Below are 24,358 nucleotides of genomic sequence, written 5' to 3'. Positions count from 1 at the left end.
TGTTTGTTTTACTCATTTGAGTTGAATTGGAGCATTTAATTTTACCTCTGTTGGTGGAGAATTTATTACTTTTGTCAATGGAGATGTGGGATGGGAACTCATGTTGTTTGGACTTTGAGGGATTGTTTCATATTACGATTGAGGCTGGTCAAAACAGCTCAAAAATAGTCTTAATTGCTTTTATTTTGAAGTATTGGAAGAATAACTCTATGTCCCTATTGAACTGATATATCTCACATGTCTATCTAGTTCATCTTTACAATTCAGACACATTGGAAGAGGAAATGACATTTATAGTTTGTAATTCTTAAAATGTTACTCCCTTCTTTTTTTTAATAAGTGCTTTACTTTCCTTTTTCTTGAAATTACATGTTAGATGTTGACTTGTATTTAATAATTGATTTAATTGCTTGAATTCACTTTTACCTCATTATACAAATCCCACAAATATATAAATACTATAATAGCATAAGCATTTGAAATACAATTGACAATATTTACTTGTCGTGATCATGGTTTTAATTGGGTTACTATAACCAACACCGTAAATACAATCATGACCTTATTTTATTTATAATTACGATTGTACCCAAACTAGCTATTGATTTTAATTTTGACATTTAAAGAAGGTGCTCTGTCAATTTAGGTATTCAAGTCGGGTTCGGGTTGGGTCAAATTAGGTCTTGTGTCAAATCAAATCCAGGTTATGTCGTGTCAATTTAGCCTCCAGATCGGGTTTAGGTTCGGGTCGGGTTGGGTCGATTTCGGTTTAGGTTATTTCGAGTCGTTCATCCTTTTGAGTATAGGTTGGGTTCGAGATTTGAGTCAAATTCACGCCAAGTTCAATTTTAGATTCGGGTAGTGCCGAGTCGGGTTTGGGCGCGTTAATAGCTGGTAAATTCGAGTTCGGGTTAAGGTTAGGTCAAATAATTATCAAGTCGGATAATCTTAAAGTTGGATCACTCTTGGGTTCGGCTCAAGTTCAAGTTGAATCAATATTAATGTGGTCAAGTTGAACCTATATAATTACGCCTTCCATAATTATTTGATCAAGCATTATGAAAATTTTATTAAACCTATATACGAGTAATAGAGAACAAAAGGTATACAATCTGAATAAATTGTACCAATAACCTATAAACAAGTAATAGAGAACAAAAGGTATACAATCTGAATAAATTGTACCAATAACCTATATACGAGTAATAGAGAACAAAAGGTATACAATCTGAATAAACTGTACCAATATGTTGTTAAGCCAACATATTAGTATATGATTTGTACAATTCTATGGTTTTATCATTGTAAACAAATTAAACTCAAGATTTATTTAGGCTAAACTTATTTCGAGTTATTGGGTAAAAGCACGTCTAGTTGATATGTAGTTTAAATTTCATGTTAGTTTTAGGTCTGGTTAATGGCAAGTTAGGTTAACAATGATGAGTCAAATAAAGTCTGATTACGGGTAACCATGACTCGGGTCAATAATAGGTTGTGTCGATTATAATCGTTTTCAGGTTCTAATTGGGTTGGGTACTAGTTCGGGTTCGGATTAAATTGGTTGGTAATTATTATTAGGCCGGGTGCAGGTTGAGGTAAGTCATAAAGTATTGGATCAAATTGGTTGTCGGTTAACACCAGGTCGGGTTTCATATCCCTAATTTCACCCCATTGTTTGGGTGTAGAGCAGGTTCATATCATTGTCGGTTCAGGTCGAGTTCTCGAGTCGGGTCAGTTTTTAACAGCTACAAATTAATAACAATACTAGTAAACCCTTTATATTACACAAATTATAATACTCCGCCTTTTATCTCATAAATTTATTTTCGGTTGTTCGTTCATAGTACATACGTACCTACCCATATATACTAAGACAAAAATAATATAATGTAAATAAAAACTGAATCGTGTTGTGATTACATATTTACTTATGTACATAAAACTCTAATGAGAATGTTAACCCCATGCCACAAACTCAAAAGGGGAGTACATCGTGTGATAGATATGCAGTAAATTAATAATACGGAGTAATTGGTAGTGAAATAGAAGTTTAAAAGCAAGTACTGAGTAGTGAAAATAAAAAGTGAGTAGAACTTTACTTCTAGTTGGAGTATACAGATGACAGACAAAGGGAGAACAAGTACCCTCGTGTAATATACTCTGTAAGACCATAACACAGAAACAAGAACGCCTGATTGAGGTGAGAACATACACTGATGACACCTGATCTAGCCGTAGCGAGCAAATATCAACAAAAAAATGGCCTGAAAATCGGATTCGAAAACCCGACAGTCCGACAAACAATACTTCAACAAAATCATATAAATTTCCATTATTAGTCCTTAATTATACGTACCACCGACAGTGTCCATGATTTCCCTTTTTTGTTTTTTACTCTATTTTTCATGCTAATCAAATAAATTATTTACTCTCAAATATAATTTTTTTTTTAATTAATCATGGTATTTTGGTAAATAAGTTTGAAAATGATGAGGAATTATGAATGAAAATAAATATAAAAATTAAAAATTAAAAATTAAAAAAAAAAAAAAAAAAAAAAAGGCAAAAGTGTATGTAGACTTGTAGAGTCGTAGAGAGGAGAGAAGGTAGACGTGGTCAAAAAGGACAGAGAGCCTCAATGTCAGAAGGCCGCTTTATTCCTAACCGCAATCAACGGCTTTCCTCCTTAAACCTCTTTTTTACTTGATTTTTTTTTTTTTTTTTTTTTTTTAACCTTTTCTAGCCAAAAGGTTTCCATTAGCTGATTAAAGAAAGGGAAAAAGGTTGAGAACCAAATGATAGTGATCTAAAGTTTGAACTTCAGTCTTGGTGGGAGATTTTCACTTTGATTTGGCGGTAAATTGGTAATCCATAATCGTATCTCATATAACTACTAAGAAGTGCCGTGAATGTGATCATAGTTACCTTAACTACTTATCTGGCTCTATTAAAACTTAATTTTTATTGTAAATTGGATTTTAGTAGCCAACATTATCAACTAGGGTATAATAAAAAGTTAGAATGTGTTCAATTATATAAATTATCAAATTATTTTAATTAAATTGAAAATTGGGTAACTATATTCACCCTTCTTATTTTTTCCTTTTTAAAATAAGTGAAAATAAGGTGAATAAAATTGAGCCTTATTATAATTTTTTTTCCTCGAAATATATCAACTTATTTTTCTTCAAAATAAGTGAAATAAGGTGAACAAATTATGACCTAAATGTTTTTTCTTTTATTTTGATTGTGCACGTTTGCTAATAAGATAAACGGAGGTAAAGCAATGAAGTTCATAATTTGTTAGAGCTTATTATTCCTAAAGATGAAACTGAAGTTTAACACTGTGGAATTCATGATCAATTATACTATAAAACAAACTCAAAGACCAATATCCATATCTAAACAGAAAAACTAGGATAAACTTAAAATGATGGCGAGATACATACAATTTGTCATATAATATGGATCCAACATTACATTATTTGCAAGCATTCCAACCCTCTCAAACACCAACATGGTGATAAGTGATCACACACATTAGAAGTCCATTCCAAATTACACCTCCTACAAAATTTGCCCACTCTAGATGTATAATATAATCCAAAATCAATTTCATTCAATTTACAATTATTCATTTGCAAAATGGGTTCATCAATATAATACTAGTCCACCCCACGCTCCCATCACCAATTTATTTGAACTAAAAAAACAAAAAATAGGAAAGACATTAGGAAACCGGACGTCAAACAAAGTCAAAAGAAGCAAAACTCCGCATTGACCGGCAATCGCCAGTTATGTTACGTCCACGCCACCGCATTTTCACTTACGCCGTCACCACTTGTTCAGGTCATCCCTTTTTTTTTTTCAAATTACACGACTTCATTTACGAGTACTCATTATTAAGCTCAAAATTTGATTGCCTAATATTTGCTGGCAAATTTTTAATTTATTTTTGTAAGATTTCTGACAATATCAGAGCCAGCTTATGTAAAATTAACTAGGCTATTTCCATGATGCTGCTTTCTTAATAATTTCTCTTTTTTACATCTTATAATCCGGACATTAATTCGAAACCTGAATTTACAGATATTTATTTTATTATTTATAACTAATAGAAAGTTCGAGGAAATTATTTAATTTGAGAAAAATTAATTATATGATTCCTGACTGCGCGCTTCCAAGTTCTAACATATTTGATTGTTCGTGTCTTTGGTTCTGGCAAATCGTAATTACATAAATTTTAGAGTGTACATTAATTTTCACAGCTCATAATTTTAATTTTAAATGTAATTACTCAACCCTAGATCTGATTTGAGTTAATGTACGTTTTGACAGTTCAAAATTCAAATCAGTGATCTGGTTTTTGTATTCAAAAATTAGGGAGGAGTATAAGGTTGTAGGAAGCCAATATTATTTGATTACAAGTACATATTATGATCTATCTATTGCTATACTTGTTACTCGTACTTCGCTAGGTATTGCTCTCGTGAAATAAATATTTTATACTCCGTATTTAATTTTTAAATATTGTGAAATGGGAATGCACAATCAAAATAAATTGGTAATTGTTACTCTGTTTTAAGAGAATGACTTCTCTAATTTGGCAACTCATGTGTAAATAACAAGAACTTTCAACGCTACTCTCTTCGTATGTTATTATTTGTTCCACTTTTTCTTTTACGGCTATAATTTATTACTTGCCCAATTTCATTTTTTGCAACTTTTAAAAATACTTTATTGTACTACGGAGTATTTTCCTCTCCACTAGTGATCCCCTCATATCATATTTTAATATTTTTCATAATACCTCTCCTCCCTAGTTATACTTGGTCTTGTTTAGTTTAGCTTATTTTTACTTATTTCAGAATAAATAAGTTCAGACCAGATCAGATCAGAAAAAAAAGTTCAGATCAGAATAAAAAAGTTCAGATCAGAATAAAAAAATTCAGATCAGATCGTCGTTTTATGTGTAATTTTTTATCGTTAAATATCTTTAATTTCGTAATTAAAAAAATTATAAATAAGGTGAACATATTAATAAAATAAACATTATTACGAATCTAACAAGACCCTACTTGATATATTTTTTTCCTTACAAATTATCGTACACTTAAGGTCAAAGTTTGGTCAAATAAGATAATAAGATCAGATCAAATCAGACCAGATCAGATAAGATTAGATCATATCACTACTAGAAATAGGTCGTTTTCCGACGGAATCGTTCCGACGGACCTAAATTCCGTCAGAAAATTTGTACTTTCCGACAAAATTAGGATCTGTCAGAAAATTCCGTCGGAAAAGGTACGTTACGACGAAAATCCGTCGGAATACTTGCGACTGAAATTAATTCCCTCGGAACAATAGGCTTCCGACGGAATATTTCGTCGGAAAGTTAAGTTATCGACGGAATATTCCCTCGGAAATCCCAATTATTCCGACGGATTATTATTCCGTTGGAAACTTATTTAAAAAAAAAACCTCTTTAAATATTGAAACCCTAATGCAACTCCCACCCCCCTTGTAAAATTCCGCCTCTTCTCCTTCTCTTTCCTGCATCTTCCCCTTCTCCTTCTCTTTCCCTTTTTCTTATCTCCTTCTCCTTCTCTTTCTTGCATCTTCCCCTTTTTATTTCTCTCTCCTTATCACCTTCTTTCCTTCTCTTTCCCTTCTCCTTCGACGTTAAGAACAGCGACATCAACAGCGGCGCAACAACACGGTTACCACCACCACTGCGCAACCTACACAACCACCTACGATATCGTTTTGATTATTTTAAAGGTTTTTTAAGCCAAATTCGACCATTAAAAGCCTAGGTCTAAACTTTTCATGGCCGAATTTGGCCTTGTTAAACCGTTTTCGTGGTGAAATGCGTAGCCCATTTCAATTTAAGGTCTATTTTAGGTTTTAATTTTTCGTTTTTTTCTGAGTTTTTTTTTTTTTTTATTAAAATTTTTGGGTTTTTGGGTTAGGAGATTCGGTGGTGGTGGTGGTGGGAGTGGCTGATGTGTGTGCGTGTGGGTGGGTGGTGATGGGATTGTGATGGTTGTGGGCTTAGGTGGGTTTTTGGCGACTGGAGACGTTGGTGGGGGGTTTTCGGCGACAGTGGAGTTATTTGCGGGGGTTTTCGGCGCTGTGAGGGTGGTGGTTTGGGGTTTCCGGCGACGGTGAGTGTATTTTATGAGGTATTCGTTGTTGTTGGGGATGAGGGTAGGGGCTCTGGTTGTGTTGGTGGTTGTTTAGGGTGGTGGGCTCTGTTTAGGGTGGGGGCTCTGTTTTTTTTTTTAATTTTTTTTATTAACTTTTCCGACGAAATTTTCCGTCGGAAGTAAGTAGATTCTGACGGAATTTTCCGTCGGAAGGTAACTCATACCGACGGAAATGTTCCGTCGTAAACCTTGCGGCAGACTTCCCAATTATGTCAAACCTGACTCCGACAAAACTAAATCCGTCCAAAATTCCGTCGGAAATGTCCATTCCGACGGATTATCCCGAAATTCCTACAAAAGGTAATGCGACGGTGCCTTCCGACGGAATTCCGTCAAGGGCATTTTCGACGGATTTTTTCCGTTGTTGATTGGTTGTTTTCTAGTAGTGTATCAGACTAGATCAAATAAGTTTAGATAAGCAAAAGAAGGTGAACTAAACAGACCTTATTTTTTTTTAATTTTTACTATTCAATTACCCACTTCCATCATATTTTATTATCTTATAATATTCCTCCTAAACCCCGCTCATGGAGAAATGAAACAAGTAATAAAATACGAAGGGAGTACTCTAATATGAAGTATGGCCCTGTTCTTTTGAGCTGCTCTGGTCTGCTCTATTCTGCTGAGTATTAATGATCTGCTGACACATGCTCTGCTGAAATCTGCTTTGCTCAAAAGCTCAAAAGAACAGGGCTTATGTCATATACCATGGGCCAAAATTGATGCTGAAAGTGTTAAGTTAAGTTTGAAAAAATTAAGTTAAAAAATTATTCTTAAATTACAGTAAATTACTCAAAATTAAGTAGAAATTTTGTTCAGCATACCTATTTTTATTGAAATTAACTAGGGCTTGTTTTGCTCATCTTATTTTCACTTACTAGTATTTTAAGTTCATGTAAGTTTAGTTTAGTTCAGATAAGTTCAATTCAAGAATAATAATTTTTAATGAGGGTTATTACCTAAGTTCAAATTAAATTACAACTAAAATAAGTTTAATAAGGTTTAATAAGTTCTAATAGATAAGATACGTTCAAATAATTGAAAAGCATTTGAATATAACACATTCTTAGTCTATTCTTAAATGAATATAGTTAAATTTAACTCACTCAACTAGATTTTGTTAACAAATTCTTGCCATGTATTCATTTTAACTTAACTTATTGTTAAAGTTAAGGTGAAAAGAGTGTTACATTTAACTACTTGGGTATTTTGTAAAAGAGAAAATACAAGTTTTTCATTTTAATAAACAAGTTTATTTTTAATAAATTAACAATTTATTATTAAATATAGGCCCACAGTTGTTGACATAATTACGAAAATGTCATACTGACTACATATTTTGTTGATTTATTTACATTTCACCACTTGATAAACGAATTTTGTTTATATAAACCGGGATCCCCTCAAAATTACATCAATTATACTCCCTCCGTCTCTATTTATTTGCCCCATAGGCAAAATGTGCTTTTATTAAGGATTGAACCAAAAGATTGCAAGTGGATGAGGGTGTATATGTCATTTTCACTTTTACGAGTGTATGCAAGTGAGTTTAGTGTTTATGTCAAAAAAAAAAAGAAAAAGAAAAAAAAAAGTGAGTTTAGTGGTGGGAACAATTACTATATTATGAAAAAGGGCAATTTTTAAGGGATATCTAAAATATGGGGTAAATAAATAGGGACAGAGGAAGTATCATCCACATACTTGTAATTTTGTTGACATTGTACATTGTGAAAGCAAGGACAACCAGAAAACAAGGAATGACAAAAAAAAAATAATTACAAAACAAGTTGAATTGCCTAGAATGTTTCAAGTTGTCGATCTGCCATCCTGCCCCCACTCACAACTCCAACACTTGATAATTTACTTTCTTTTGGACTTCTTGGCAGTTATAATTACAATACTGTGTTAAGATCTCATCATATTATTGGGAGAAATAATAAAACGTAAAGTTGAAAATAAATTATTTCCCTAAAAAAAAAAAAAAGCTGAGTGGATAATTAGCTGATTAAAATCTTCTACCACGTACTACTTTATGTACCTTAGAGAAACATTCTCTCTTTTTTTCTTTCTTTATGTCAAAGGTGTGTCTCTGTGTCTACATTGTGGATTTCTGCCTTGTGGACTTTTGTGGATTTTATTTGGATGCTTTTTACCATTCACACTACTCATCTAGCTAGGGAGATCTTTATAAAATGCACAAGGGTTTGATGCTCATTATTATTTATTTATATTCATTAAGCATAATAACCTACTCAATAATGATACATTCATATGATTTTCCCGTACTTTCTTAATAGTCATATTGATAATGAAATTAAGGTTATAATTGGCAAAGCATCATAGATAATTCTACCAAACAACTCAATCAATCAATTATTTTATCAATTTCAACTTAATAAAATTTGATTTTACTTTACTTTTTTCATGTATAAGCGAATATACATCATAATGTGGGTAGACTAGAGTCTACCTTGAGAACATTACATAATTATTTTGGCTTTGATCCTTGTTATGGTGATTGTATTTTCATTTTTTCCTTTCATTTGAGCATTGTAATTTCTATACACTGCAGATAATTATGGATAAGCCTCCAAGGTATGGTATGTAACAAAGTTGTATTTTGATTCTCATTTTACTTATGAAATCATTAAACATTAACATCCATATTTATTTCTTTGCTCTTTTGAATTGATCACAGTTATGAATTTGTTTCTCCGTATAATTTTACTTTGTTCAATTGTTCAGTTCCAAAGGAATAAACTGAGCATTTTTTTTGTTGTATATACTTATTTTTCCCCCTTCTTATAACTAGATTATAAATGCTCTTTTAGTGATATAATTATGTCAGTATTATTCAAAAATCCTGGCCTGAATACGCTTATGTAGTCAAATATAGTCTAAATTTGTATGCACTTGTATGTTATTAAATTCATTTTAAATAAAACTATAAACTATGACTCTTAATTACCATAAGTCTTTACCCTTAAAACAAGGAGTAATACAAGGTCAAAGCCAAGAGTGAAAGGTTAAGCTTAATAATAGTTCAACTTAGGGTTTTCAAAAAAAATAAAATAATAGTTCAACTTAATTAACTTTTAATTATTAGTTCAAATTAGTGGGGCATTATCAGCAAGTCAAGGATTGTTGTTCCATTATTAGTATACAAGCACCAATATCAAGCTTCCACGAGCAAACTGATGGACAATTATTATCTTTAATTATTGTAATTTTCTACGCAATTGTCCTTCTCCTGAAATAATTACTTTTTGGAGTGTATTTATAGTTTGATTTTATGCTTGGTAGATTAATTTATTTACTTCTTTTTTGTAAAGTTTGATTATTATATGATTAATTTTATCATGGAGTAGTTTTTTATGTGCAACGAAAATAATAGTTGTACGTGCGTGGCAGCATCGGTTTTGAAGTAACGTTGAACCATCATTTTATTAAAACCATCACTTCTCATGTTTCCACGTTATGGTTGAATTCACGTACAATTTTTTTGGAGTTAGAACACGTAGGTCAATTCGATCTTTTCTTCTCATGTGGATGATCAATTGATCATTTTTATTTAACGAGATTAATCATTAGCCCACGAGCCAAAATTATTAAGGAGACCAAGGGATCATTAACTTGAATTGAAGTTTATTAAACAACAAAATGTTTTCATAGTATACTTTAATTTGTGTACGATTTTTTTTTTTGAAGAGATTTGTATACGATATTCTTGTTCTTATAGTAAAATCATAAGATTATAATACAGTTTTTTACCGGAGACTTTTAAGGCACAAGACTAGCTACGGGATGAACAATCGAGATGCGTTTTATCACCTAAGCTTATCACATATATTGTGTATCCGAACTTAGTATTAAATTAATTAGGGTAGTTTAAATTAGCTCTTATCTTAAAGTTGGGTGCGGGCCAAGCTGGCACGCGGGCCGCCCGGCCCGACACGGCACGACCCGGGGTGGTGGTCCGGCACGACACGGTGGCCCGCCGACGTGCCGTGGGCCGTGCCACGGACAAGGGCTGAACTTTTCGGCACGGCACGGCACGAGCCCGCCCCTTGGCCCGCCGTGCCAGCCCGCTGGCACGCTAATTATATATATTTATAATATATAAATATAAATATATAAATTATATATTAATATATTTATATATATTTAATAAATATAATATAAGTTATAATTATAATTTTATAAATTATATACATTATAATATAAGTTATAATTTTATAACTTATTAACCATTAACAAAAATAAATAAAATAAAAAAAAATATTGGAAATTGCCAAGCCCGCCAAGCCCACATGTAGGCTAGCACGAAGGCCGACACGACACGAGGGTCGTGCCAGGCCGTGGGCTGGCCTGTGAAATTGGCCGGCACGGCACGTCACGACAATCTGGGCACGCCGGCACGACCGGCACGGCACGCCGATGACCGTGGCCCACCAAGCACGGCCCGCGGCGGCCCTGCACGGCACGATGTCCAGGTTTATCTTATCTAAACTTATCCATGTTTATTTTGTTGAAATAATTGGAAATAGGGTAAATGAAACATGCTCTAACTCAGATTAATTTTTACGAGGTCTTTATTAGCCTCTTCAAGCTTGATTGAGATGCATTTGCTAGATAGTATCTCTTGTTAGTCTTGTTAATGGAGTATTCAGTATATACTCATATATATTAAGTTGGGTACAATCCGTCTCACTTAAACTAAACAGCTAAAAAAATTACCGTTGTATCTCTTATATATACCTTAGGTAAATTTACATACTCCGTAATAGATTGGTGAAACAGTCGTCTCACTTAGATTAAACAGCTAAATAATTTACCTCTTGTAGGCTAAATATTTTACCTCTTGTAGGGTAAAATGATTTAATTTATAAAATTATATACATATCTTAGCATTTTATGTATTAGGTAATGTAAATTCTTTTTTTTTGGATGGGATAGGTAATGTAATTTCGTATGTAATTAAACATTATCATCTTAAGTTTGAACAAATATAACACAAAATTGAAAAAAAATGACTGAATACAATGTTTTGAGGATAAAATTAAGCTGCCAATTTTTTATACTTTGGATAGGAAAAGTGTGGACTAAAAGCATGTGCAGCATGACAAATACAAAGATAAATACCACATGAATAACTACCGTTTAATTAACTCCAAATTTACACTGGACCGACATACTTCACTTAAATAACTTATCTCTTTAGCCTAAATTAAATATTATTGTAATAACAAAAAATCAATAAAACAATGCTTAAGAATCTATGATAATACTAAATTTAAAAACAAAGTCTTAAATTTTTTTTTAAGTGCCTCTACTTTGTCCAAGTGTGCCTACAAAATGAAGTGGAAAAGCAAAATGACAAAAGTATAGTTAAGTTAGGCCGTATTTAGCATTCCAATACGCCTATATAATTGACGCTTAATTTCTGGGGTGTGCCGTAATTTAGCTACTTGTCACACTTATATAATTTTCATGTTATATTGTTCAGAGGTTAACGTATAATAAATAGTAAAGACAACCGTTTCAAATTACAGGATTCAGGTGCTCGATCACGTACGCACTGTAGTTTCGATCAGGTGGCGAATATATAAATGTAATCCCGTGTTTATCCAAATACTGAACGTTATTCAAGTAATTCAACAACCATTTTTAGACGTGCAGAAGAGGCGTAAAGAATGAATGATGTAAATGAGATTTGATTTTGAGTTAGGACCACTTAATAGTTCAACGGACTAATATAATTGACATTCAACGCAACAATGAAGTTAACATACTATCCTTGTTATATACTTAGTCTATAAAGGCATTGTTCTTTAAAATTTATGAAAGGTCTTGTATTAGATCACTAGATAGTAAGATGGTCAATTAATAAGATATTAGTTACAAATGTATTTACTAGTAAGAAAAGTATCTTAGAATTTACCCTTTTAATCACCAACTTTTATACTGCGTAATATAAGAGGAAATAAGTGTTTGATACAACATTTTTGACACCCTAGTTGGTTACATATTCACTATCAAGTGTATCAGTGTATGTATGTATGTATATAGGAAGTACTAAATTAAAGACATCGTCTCATATAAAATCGTGCCTGAGTGTAGGCGTTTGTGAATTTATGTAGTTGTGCACATGTATGTAGTTATGTATGGAGTACTACAGATGTGCAAACATAGTACCATGCAATTGTTATTTGTTACTCTTTTACCATGTAAAAAAAATTGATGAGCAACAAACTTCGCAAAAAAGATTTGATTAAGTTAGAATCAAGATTTGTCAACTTCACATATTTATTACTATCAATTCCATTTAATAAAAGTACTTTTTTCAAAGACACCGTTTCACATAAAACCTAGCCAAGGGTAGACTTTCACGAATACTATACATACAAGTATGTGTGAAAATAACTCGCAACTGTTCTTTCTTTATTACTGTCTAAAAGTGTACCAAAATTTGATGAGCAACAAGTCCGTAAGAAAGATTTGATTAAGATTAAAATCAAGATTTGTCGACTTCACAAAAGAAGTACTACTTGAGGTGATAGAGTGATTTAAAGAGCTAAAATAAGTAAGGGTCTATTTTAAAAGTACAAAAGTGAGTAGGATAAGAAGCTACTTTAGTATAATCGTAAACTTTAAGTCTTAAAATGTACAACTAAGATTGGGCAATGGTGGTTGCAAACATTTACCAACACAAATTTTGATTTGGTTTTATCATCTTGGACCACCTCTTCTTTAAGATGCTGTCCCGAGGCCGTAACTTTGATGTTCCCCTACTTAGTACGTACTACGATTATTATTGACATTTCAAAAGTTTGGAGACTAGAAAGTACATTCGAGAGTGCGAATTGATGATTGAAAATATGCTACGTAAGTAACATTTTTTGTATTGTTTCCGATAAAATTCACTTGGTTGCGAATTAGTTTGCAATAGAGGATAATTTCACTACAGACAAATGTAACATGGTTACTTTTTACTATCGATTATTCATCTTTTATTTTTTCGACGTAGGACAATTAGTGTGAGTCATACCTTACATTTTAATAAGTATTTTTTTTTTTTTAACAGTCTAGAAAGGTCACAACATTCCCATTGGTATCTCGACTAGACTTTTAACTTGTGATTATTTATCTTCATTTTGGGGTAGTCAATTTCTTTTTGGCTTCGTGTTACAAATAGATCTTTGATGCATTTTTCAAATAAATTGGTCCTCCGATCCCTTTTTGGATTGATGATAACATGACCAAAATTCATTAGAATAAGAGTTTGTTCGCATAAACTTAGCATGCTTGTAATAGGTGGTGTTTTACACTAGACTCGTTTAATGACAATCATCCTTCATTTTCATCTTTTATACGGCTTAAATAGTCTCAAATCACATATATGCTATTTTTTAATATAATTTATTAAAGTATGTCGGAGAATATACTTTGTACGTACTTAATAACAAATTTACTAAGACACCGTAACCTTGCACATGCTATCTATTCTCTCGTAGTCTATATCTCTTCCAACCAAAAAGTTAGCTTCATCTATATTCACACAAAATTACTAAAAGTCTCAATCCTCCATTAAACAAACATGAAAATTCCAAAAGTTGACCATTATGCATTACAATTCCCTATCTCAATTCCTTACCCCCTTGAAACAAACACCCCATAAATTACAAAGAAGCACAAGGACAATCTCATCCCAAGCGCAGGTGTACGTATGCATATGTGGTGTTGCGTTACCTCTGATTCTTGGGATATCAGATCATGGTATCAAATCCTTACAGGTAAAATATATATTGTTGGGGAGGATTTTAGCCAGCAATGCGATATGTATTGATAGAATGTAATGCAACGGAGATTATGTACGTGACGCACTCATTCAGAGTTTTTCTCGTAAAGAGATTCACTTAATATGTTTTTTTTCCTTTCCTTACTAAAATATGCAACAAATTAAGTTTTTACAAAAATATACGAAGTACATTGCAAATTTGCAATTACAACACTACCTTAGTTTTATCTTCACACTTATCTCGTGAATTACAAACATAAGGCAACAGATCAAGTTCATTAAAAATTATGCTATAATTACACTTTAATTTCCTTTATCTTTATACCTGTCAATCAATTAATGCATAATATTGATTAGTACGTGAAAAGTTTATATATAAACGTTCATCTCTTTTAATAGGTAACGTTAGTTGGTACTATAAGTTTCAGCTCATGTGGAGTATAAACGAAAAGGAGCACCCATGGCATGCCACCATCACCATTGAATAATCATTGATGAAAAAGCTGACGAAGTCTCCAACAAAATAGGCCACACAACAAATGAAATCCGTGAGTTACAACATCCAAACAACCCTTACCTATGTGCACACTTTTGATTGGTTCCCTTGCAATTGAGTACTGTAGTAAATTATAAAATATAAAGTAGAATATATGACAGAAATAATAAATGGTCATCTACTTGTATTACTACTATCAAGATGGTCGTAGCAACTAACAAGCATGTCATTGAGGCATGCCATATTGTCATGATGTGTGGTACTAATTATATACTTCATTTACCACTTTCTTTTCTACAAGATATCCCTTATATTATTTGCTATGATACCAAAACTACTAAAGTGTAACCGCATGCACTATATGTCTATCTGCAATGTCAAAAATTCTACGGCTTTATGTCTTCAGTTTTATCGCATTTTTTTTTCCCATCGTTTACTCCTTTAATTTTTTGGGTTATTCACCCCCATGAATAAACTAGGTTTTTTTTAACATAATAAAGTTTTTATTTATATGTATTAGAAAATTCTAGAATCATTACATTTAATCACTTATCCTAAATTAAAAATCTTAACTATAAAGCAATTATTATGCAAAACATCAATCATAATAAAATGAAGGTTGGTTGTTAGGAACTATATATGGTCCATGTCCATGGAATTAATTTTTGAAATTTCCAAAATTCAATCAAGCTAAGTTAATAAGCTATGCAATTTTGATAACTTATATACTCAATGATATATACCCTAGTTTCTTTTTGCCTCATACATAATAATTAAACTACATCGCCAAACGAAAAGCTCTAACATATAAAAACTTAAAGAATTCATGGATGTATATACTAAAGTTTCATAGATATTGGATTTTAAAAGCAAAAGATGCATTAGATTTACATAGATGTAAATTTATTTTAAAGAAAAACTTTATATATTATAGATGGCAAAAATCATAGATATAAAGCAATAAATGCATTATTTTTGCTATTTGAGGGTTGAAATAAATTACCCAATGATTAGATGGAATCGACCAACAAGCGAACAATAATATTAAGCTATACAGAGAATATCGAAAAACTTGTAGATTATTTTTTTCAAATAAATATATATCCATGAAAATACTTAAAATATAGTTTATGCATGTCTTTCACACTGGCACATGTCATACACACATTGATAATTTGATAAAAAAAAATCGCCAGTATTTGATGCTCATAGATGCTCTCCAGGCCTCTAAATCGACGCTTTGCTAGCTATGTGCACGTGAGAATCACATCATTCAATTAATGAATTGAAACACACTTGACCCCATAAAGAAGATATTCGGTGATATTTTTGATGACCCTATCAAAAAAAAATGGAGTGTATTATCTTAATTATGGAAGGCCCTCATGTATAAAATCATCCCTAAGTTACTTCAATACTTTTCATATGGTGAAAAATTGCATTATTAGTTACGAATAGGATTAAAACGACTTTGAAGTGACCACAAGTAGTAATGTGACAAGAAAAGTTTTAAAATAAAAAATATGTAGTCTTTCATATCTAAGTTATCTAATAATATCCATCACAAATTCACATTTATTTTACATTTTTACTTACATTCTAAATTTAGATTTTCAGACAATTATAAGAGAATAAAACATGACATAGTCACATTATCTTCATATATGTTGTAAAATATGCCCTAAATTTAAAGGGAGAATTGAATCAATTTAATTTCCTCCATAATATATTTTTTTTAATTTTTTTTTTTGAAAGCAATTCAACTCTATTTAACTTCATCAATCATTTATCTGTGAGTTTCACTTGGTTTTCAACCAATCAAATATCTCCTTTTTGTGATCGAGTAGTTTCTTCTATTTAACCTCTTTGGCAAAAGTCAAGGGTCTAGGTTACATATATATTCACTACCGTTATCAACTCGAAGTGGAAGTTCACCCATGAGCCAATCACGGAAATATAACGCAACTTTTGACCAAACCTTTTCAAATATTATCAGACTTTATAATAATATAACAAAAACCATCATGTTACGCCTAAATTTCAGTATAGTGCACTGTATTCTACTTCCAACTAGTGTTTTCTTGTCTGATTCTTTTGTTTGTCGTAATTTGATGATTGTCAATCTTATATTAGTGGGTGTGTCCCTTTATTTCGTTAAATCACTGTTGCATGCACATTTAATTAATTAAATTTCATGCACAAACGTTACCCGCATAATTATTTGAATTATGCATTGACGTACACAAGCACTCACAAATCATAATAATTAGAGCCTTAGAGGTCACTCTCTTAATAATTATTGTAATTGATAAAAAGGTACTACTACGTATATACAATTTTTTCTCTTTTGAACGCAAACTGTCCCAATAAACACAAATAAAGGCACATATGTACAAAGATAATTTATGTAGAGAAAGATTTCGATATCTTAACTACCCCCAAACAAAAATTATAATTTGAAATACTAATTAAATTACGCCTTTTCTACTTAAACAAAATTCGATCATGCATAAACATCATCATTATAAGGTTTTTTAGGGGTAAAGAATTAAAGTTTATTAACTAAAGTTCACAATTTTTTTAGAATACAATGTCTATGTAAGTTTGCTGATAAATTATTAACATTTTTAGGGTAGTATAAGTTGGACTTTAGGACTTGTATATAACGAGTATATTGTATCAAACAAAGTTTTTTAAATTATTCAAATCACAGGAAATCACTTTTGTATAAAATTACGAATTAATACCAATTTTATGTGATATGCAACTTGTGATCAGTCATTTGCAAGCAAAAAAAATGTGTAGAATGATCTTATTGCAAAGTTCCTATAAAAAAAATGATTGTTTTAAATATGAAAGGAAAAACTTTAGCGAACCATTTTTTATAAAAAAAATCACCACTTGGGAATAGCTGTTGTAATTAGGTATATGCTCGAAACTTTTTCAAAGAATTTCTTGTAAATTTTGAAATTAAACATGAAAGTGAAGTCATTTTCTAACTGACACCACAAAATTCTTCCAGTGGTAACGCCACTGATTCATTATAAGAATCCTAAAGCAGTCATTATCACAAACATACTAGAATTATTTTATTGAATTGAGGAGTTAAAAATAAAAATGTTTATAACAACTAATTGATTCACTCAACTAGTGATACAACGTCCCAAAGAACAAAAAGATACAATGGCATTTATGAGAATGTTGTTTGGGGTGCAGAGACTAGTTGGTCAAAAAAATAACTTCTTGTATTGTTAATATATGATTAGTGACTAATATTTTAGGGTTACCTTTTTATACATAATGTCATAAAGACTTGACAATTTTATTTATTTATTTATTTATTTATTGACACGAAGACTTGACAATTATTGATAAAGACCATTATAATGCAATATCGAATAGATGTTAATTACAGTCCTAGAAACTTGATCGAGAAGGTACAACTCACACTTTCAATCGACCTAATGAAACCTCGTTCTGCTAGGAGATTTAATTATAACATTGTCCAGTACTTTATCACAAATTGAAGTGCGAAATAATTTGGAAAACATTAAATAAGATTTTTCACCCGATAACTTTTTGTTCAACAACAAAAGTCAGGCTAGATTTGACAAAAAGACGAATTCCACTCAGCGAAAATATATATATATATATATATATATATATATATATATATATATATATAGGAGTTGGATCATGTGAAAACCAACCTTAAGTTAAAAACTGAAAACACAAAATCTTGACCGTAGATTCAAACTCATCTTATCCTACGGTAGGGGTTTTTTCCAGCCTTTTGGTTTCTCTCTCCTGCATTTTCATGCATAACATTCTCTCTCCTCTCTTTTCTCTTTCCTGATTTCTACATTCTTCCTCAAACTTCATACTACTTCTCCAAAGCATAGTTGTGATTGATTCGATTCTTCATCAAATTGATTCCTATTATTGTCTACGATCTATCAAGTAAGGAAATCATTTATAATTTTGCTTTATTTTAGCTTTTAATCAATGTTTTTTGAGTTTTTTTTTTTTTTGAGTTTTTCGTTTCTTATTTGTGTAATTTTTGAGTTTTTCGTTTCTGTTTTTTGTTATTTTCTGATTTTTAATTGTTTTTTGAGTTATTATTTTGCGTTTTTCATAATTTCTTCATATCGTTGTTTTTTGAGTAATTTCTTGAGTTTTTCGTTTCCGATTTGTGCAATTTTTTTGAGTACTTTGCTTCTGTTTTTTATTAATTTTGTAATTTTTGGCAAATTTTGTAAGTTTCGTAGGAGTAATTTAACTTTATTTGAGGTAGTTCATTCTTAATCGAGTTTCATATAAGTTTAATTATGTTATAATTCAGCTTAATTTCTTCGTTTGGCATTCTGAGCACATCAATTTCGTCATCAAATTTTTCTACGTTAATCGATCATTTCATTGTATATTGATCAATTTCTCTATTTTCAATTTGTGTTTGATTTTTCGGCTTAATTTTTTGAATTTGATTTCGATTTTTTCGGTTTTATTTTTTCTCAATTGTGTTCGATTTTTTCATTTTAAGTTTATCAGTTTGTGCTCGATTATTTTGGCTTAGTTTATCACTTTGTGTTCGATTTTCAATTTCATCATCAAATTTTCTGAACTTTGTGTTTTATTTGATTATTTTGATGATATTTTTCTAATGTTGCTGCATTTTATTGATGTATTTAGTCTGATTGTCAGAAATGTGATTTCCTTGCTTTTGTGTTGCCGTAGAAATTGTTTATATATACAACCTATAATTGGACAGTAAGCTGCTCGTTTGTGAATGGACTGTAAGCTGCTCGTTTGTGTATAGGTGTGTGATTGGGTGAAAGTTCTGCTTGTGATTGTGAGCGTGTTGATTTCACTCCTGTGTGCTGTGATGTGTAGATATGTGATTTTGCCTATTAATGGGTTGTTATATGTTGTGTATAAGAAAGAATGTGATTAAATAAGTTCTGCTTGTGATTGTGATTGTGAACGATATTTTGTTTAATTCTGCAGTAGATTTGTACATTTTCATTTAAGATTTTATTCGAACAGTAGTGCAGATCATCCATGACAGTCTAGACATTTGAGTTATTGTTATTATTCCACTCAAAGAGTAAGAGAGTTGAATGTTAATACCAAGTGGTCAATTGTATTGTTATCCTACTATAGACTTTCTTTTGAAGTAATGGTACCAGAATCTAAGTGCACTCTGATACGGAGCTAGATATGTATTGTTTTGTGAATCATAGCCTCATAGGCTTATATCTGTTAAATGGTAGAAGTGTGTCCTTAGAAATTTATTTCTAAAATTCGAGTATGCTAGTTTGCGTTATTGCGAGCTCTATCATGCCTAATCTTACCTTGTCAGCTGGAGTTAGTATAGTAACCTTCTTCAGCCTTTGTGAAGATTTATCTCTGATTGTATGATTTTTGGTGCCTGCCTGTTCAATATCTACATTTAGTTGGGATTCCTCATATACAGGTGGCTTGCTCGTATCATGATATCCTGGTATGCTTTTATTTGCCTCTGCTTCTGTTCTTGAAACGTTGATCTTGTCAAGCTTGTTTTGCTTCAGTCTGTATGATGTTGGTCTGTGATGTTGGTATGCTTTTATTGGCTGTTTTGGCATGTTGAAAGCCTATTAGCTCAATTGGTCGAGCACCGTGTAATCACGGGATGTAGGTTCGAATCCTACATAGACTTTTTTAATACTTATTTTTATATTTATCGACCTCTAGGTAAATGGTGTCAAATTGATATAATTACCCGAAGTTAATATATAGTTACCTTATTTTCGATATAATGACCTTAGAATTATGGAAATGTTGTAAATTTTGTTTCAGTCACCTTATTTTTATAATATATAGTGACCTTTATTTTTGTATATAGTGACCTTTATGTAAATGGTGTCAAAAACTCAGACGATATAGTTACTTTATTTTTGTATATAGTGACCTTAATGTAAATGTTGTAAAAATTGTTATAGTTACCCTATTTTTGTATATAGTGACCTCTATGTAAATATGGTCAAAATTGAAATAGTTACCCTATTTTTGTATATAGTGACCTTAATGTAAATATTGTAAAAATTGAAATAGCTACCCTATTTTTGTATATAGTTACGTTATTTTTATATATAGTGACTCTATGTAAATATCGTCAATTTAGATAAAGTTACTTTATTTTAGCATGTAGTGACCTTTAAAACGTTGCGTTTGTCAAAAAAAAAAAAAAAAAAAAAACCTTTAAAACGGTTGAATTGATTATATGTAAGGTTGGAATGATCTTAGGGCTTTAGAACCGTCTGATCTTTTGTGCTAGTAATGAATGGCTAAGATTGCTTGTTTTTAGTTTTCACCATAAGCTCTGTTTTTAGCGGAACCTCCCCGTATATATATATATATATATATATATATATATATATATATATATATATATAATTTTATATGATTCAATTTTGATCATATTTGATTGAATCACTGTCAGGATATAATTATGCTATGAGATATATTTTGTGAATATATTTGTATATATCTTGTTAGGAGTTTTTGGCATGTTAGGTTAATGTTGTAAGCCTATATATACGTGTTTAATAGTAAAGGCTCATTAAGCGGTTTTCTCCTAATTGTTTTATTGAAGTTTAACATGGTATCAAGAGCCCTCTAAATTAGAGATTTTTTTTACGTTCTTTTCCCAGTTTTTTTTATTTTTCCCAAACACAAACCCTAGCTTTGTTCTTCTTTTCCAGATTGTTTGCGTGTGTTTCTGGTTTGTGCTTCCGCTTTGTGTGTTCTTTGTTGTTCTTCTTGAGTTGTGATGACTGGTGGTGATGATGTTCTGTCTCCTAAGGGCCCTCGCTACGAACTGTTTTCAGCCTACTATCTCCATCCGAGTGAAGGTACAGGGGCCGTGATAAGCCCTATTATGTTGAAAGGAGACAACTATGAGGAGTGGTCTCGTTCTCTACGCAATAACCTCCGTGCGAAGAACAAACTTGGTTTTATTGATGGTACTATTAAGGTGTCGGATGCTAAGTCTCCTGATTTTGATCAATGGGGCATTGTTAATTCAATGCTTGTTGCTTGGATTGTTAATACATTGGATGTTTCTGTGCGATCCACTGTTCGATTTCCAGACCATGTCAAGTCTTTGTGGGATGATCTACGTGATAGATATTCCCTTGGCAATGGCCCTCGTATTCTAGAGTTAAAGGCTCAAATTGTAGATTGCAAGCAACATGGTAGGCCGGTTGCGGTGTATTTTGGTGAGTTACGTAAATTACAAGATGAGTTGGCTAGTTATGTCAAAATTCCCAAGTGTACGTGTACAGCTGCTCCTGAATATGCTAAAATTGTTGAGAGTGAATTACTCCATCAATTTTGTATTGGTTTAGACCCAAAGAAATTTGGCAGTGTGGTGTCTACTCTCCTCATGATGGACCCTATTATTTCTCTCAATGTGGCGTATGCAAAGGTTGTGTCGGATGAACGCAAGCAAACTGTCTCGGATGCTCACGATAATCGTCCAGATGGTGCTGTTGGGTTTGCTGCGTCTGGTACGGCTCAGGGTCGGACTACTTGGTCGAGTAGTGGTGAATCTCGTGTATGTGATCATTGTGGCAAAAAGGGTCATGTGAAGGAGAAGTGTTTTGATCTACATGGCTGGCCCGAATCTTTTAATTCTAGTGGGCGTGGTGGTCAGCGTGGTGGTCGTGGGTCAAGTAGAGGTGGCCGTGGTGGTCGTGCGCAAGGTTCTAGTGGTCGTGGGTTTGCTGGCAGTGTGAGCAGTAGCTCAAAGCAATATAATGGTGATGATATTAATGATGTTGACCGTACAAGTGCTCCAACTTTGAGTAATGAACAGTGGGTTCAATTTATGAGTGCTATTAAGGGTGTAAAAACCCCTCCTTCAACTGACAATAATTCTCATGGTATGTATAATTCGGATGAGTGGATAATTGATACTGGAGCATCAAATCACATGTCGGGTGACTTAAAATTGTTTTATAATTTACGTGATATTTTATCTCCCGTTGGTTTTCCTAATGGGAAAAGTACTACGGCCACTAAAGAAGGGAAAATAAAATTGAGTGATGGTTTAATATTAGACAATGTTTTATTTATTCCCGAATTAAATTGTAATTTATTGTCAGTGTCTCAATTATTAGAAAAGCAAAACTATATTGTTCTTTTTACTAACAAGCTATGTACTATTCAGGACCGCACTTTGGAGAACCTGATTGGAGCGGGGGTGCAGTATAATGGGGTCTATCTCTTCCGGCCGGTCCGTGCTCGTAGTTTTCAAGTCAATTCTGTGGTGGTTCCAGATGCAAGTATGTTATGGCATAGGCGTTTAGGTCATCCTTCTATGAAAGTAGTTTCTTCTTTACTTGGAGTAGCTAGTAGTAGTATGAATAAAAAGTGTGGTGTGTTTGATCGTCATATTTGTTTTATGGGTAAACAACCCCGAAACTCTTTTCCTTTGAGTATGAATAAAGCATCTGGTTTGTTTGATTTGATACATTGTGATATTTGAGGTCCGAATAGAGTATCGTCTAGTTGTAATGCTAGATATTTTCTTACTATTGTGGATGATTATTCTCGTGCAACATGGGTATATTTGATGATTGGAAAACATGAAGTGGGAACTTTGGTTCGTAATTTTTATTCTTTGATTAAAACTCAATTTAATAAAATGATTAAAATTTTGAGAAGTGATAATGGGCAAGAGTTCTTGAGTTTAAGGTCCTTTTTCGATAAAAAAGGAATATTGCATCAAACATCGTGTGTTGATACTGCACAACAAAATGGTCGTGTTGAGAGAAAACATAAGCACATCTTAAATGTTGCACGGGCTTTACGTTTTCAAGCTAAATTACCTAAGTATTTTTGGGGGGAATGTGTTTTAGCTGCGGTTCATCTTATCAATTTGACTCCGACTCCCATCTTACAAGGAAAATCCCCTCATGAATGTTTATTTGGTAAACCTCCTTCTTATGATGAAGTGCGTGTTTTTGGTTGTTTGAGTTATGTTGTGAATAATTCGCGTGCTAAGGACAAATTTGACTCAAAGTCTCGACGGTGTATTTTTGTTGGTTATCCATATGGAAAAAAAGGATGGAGGTTTTATGATTTAGAGACTAATGAGTTTTTAATAAGCCGAGATGTGCACTTTTCCTTTTATTGATATATTTGATGAGTCGGAGAAAGTGGAATGGGAAAATTATTTTAATCAAGTTAGATTGTGGGATGATGAAGACTTTGATAATGATTTGCATGTGCCTACACCTGTTCGTGAGACTGTTAGTGCTTCTGATGTGGCCTCTTTGCAAGATATGCATGCTACTGTGGAGGTTAATAATATGCATGGTAATAGTGATTCTTTGCATGGTGATGTTAACAATATGCATGTGCTTGATAATGATTCAATTGGAAATGGTGTTGCTACTGCCTCTCTTGAGTTGAGGGGGAGAACGAGTGCTCACAATGACGTGGCAGGGGTTAATACTCCTAACAATGTTGAGGTTTTGGGTCGTGGTCATCGTACAAAGATTCCATCCTCGAAGCTCCGTGGTTATGTGACTAATACGGTTGTTCGACAGGCAATAGACCCCACTCCATCAACAACTACTGCTCCCGTCTCAATCAAGTTCTTCAGGTAAACAATTTGATATAGCTTGTTATGTTGATTATAACAATTTTTCTGTGAGACACAAGTGTTTTCTGACATCAGTTTCAAAGGGTAGAGAACCTTCCTCGTTTAGTGAAGCTGTGAAACATGTAGGGTGGCGTAAGGCGATGAAAGAAGAAATTGATGCTCTTGAACGAAATGGCACGTGGACATTGGAGGACTTACCTTCAGGT

At 32.4% G+C, this 24,358-nt stretch overlaps 1 protein-coding gene across 1 annotated transcript; it reads left to right on the top strand.

Moving 5' to 3' along the window:
* Positions 1-21,311: 21,311 nt before the first annotated feature.
* On the top strand, positions 21,312-23,013 carry LOC110719243. The gene is made up of 2 exons (XM_021898141.1): positions 21,312-22,425; positions 22,713-23,013. Exons 1-2 carry the CDS (start codon positions 21,312-21,314, stop codon positions 22,754-22,756), a joined length of 1,158 nt encoding a protein of 385 aa, XP_021753833.1. The 3' UTR covers positions 22,757-23,013.
* Positions 23,014-24,358: the final 1,345 nt, after the last annotated feature.

The sequence above is a fragment of the Chenopodium quinoa genome, unplaced genomic scaffold (assembly GCF_001683475.1).
Source record: "Chenopodium quinoa cultivar QQ74 unplaced genomic scaffold, ASM168347v1, whole genome shotgun sequence".
NCBI classification, from domain to species: domain Eukaryota; kingdom Viridiplantae; phylum Streptophyta; class Magnoliopsida; order Caryophyllales; family Amaranthaceae; genus Chenopodium; species Chenopodium quinoa.
This window is presented reverse-complemented; position numbering and strand designations above follow the sequence as displayed.

Bases quoted from the DNA above. Each gene is read 5' to 3' on its own strand.
- LOC110719243 (XM_021898141.1), top strand. From the start codon at position 21,312: ATGACTGGTGGTGATGATGTTCTGTCTCCTAAGGGCCCTCGCTACGAA. The intron at 22,426-22,712 runs GTATGTATAATT...TGTACTATTCAG, and splicing joins AACTGACAATAATTCTCATG to GACCGCACTTTGGAGAACCT.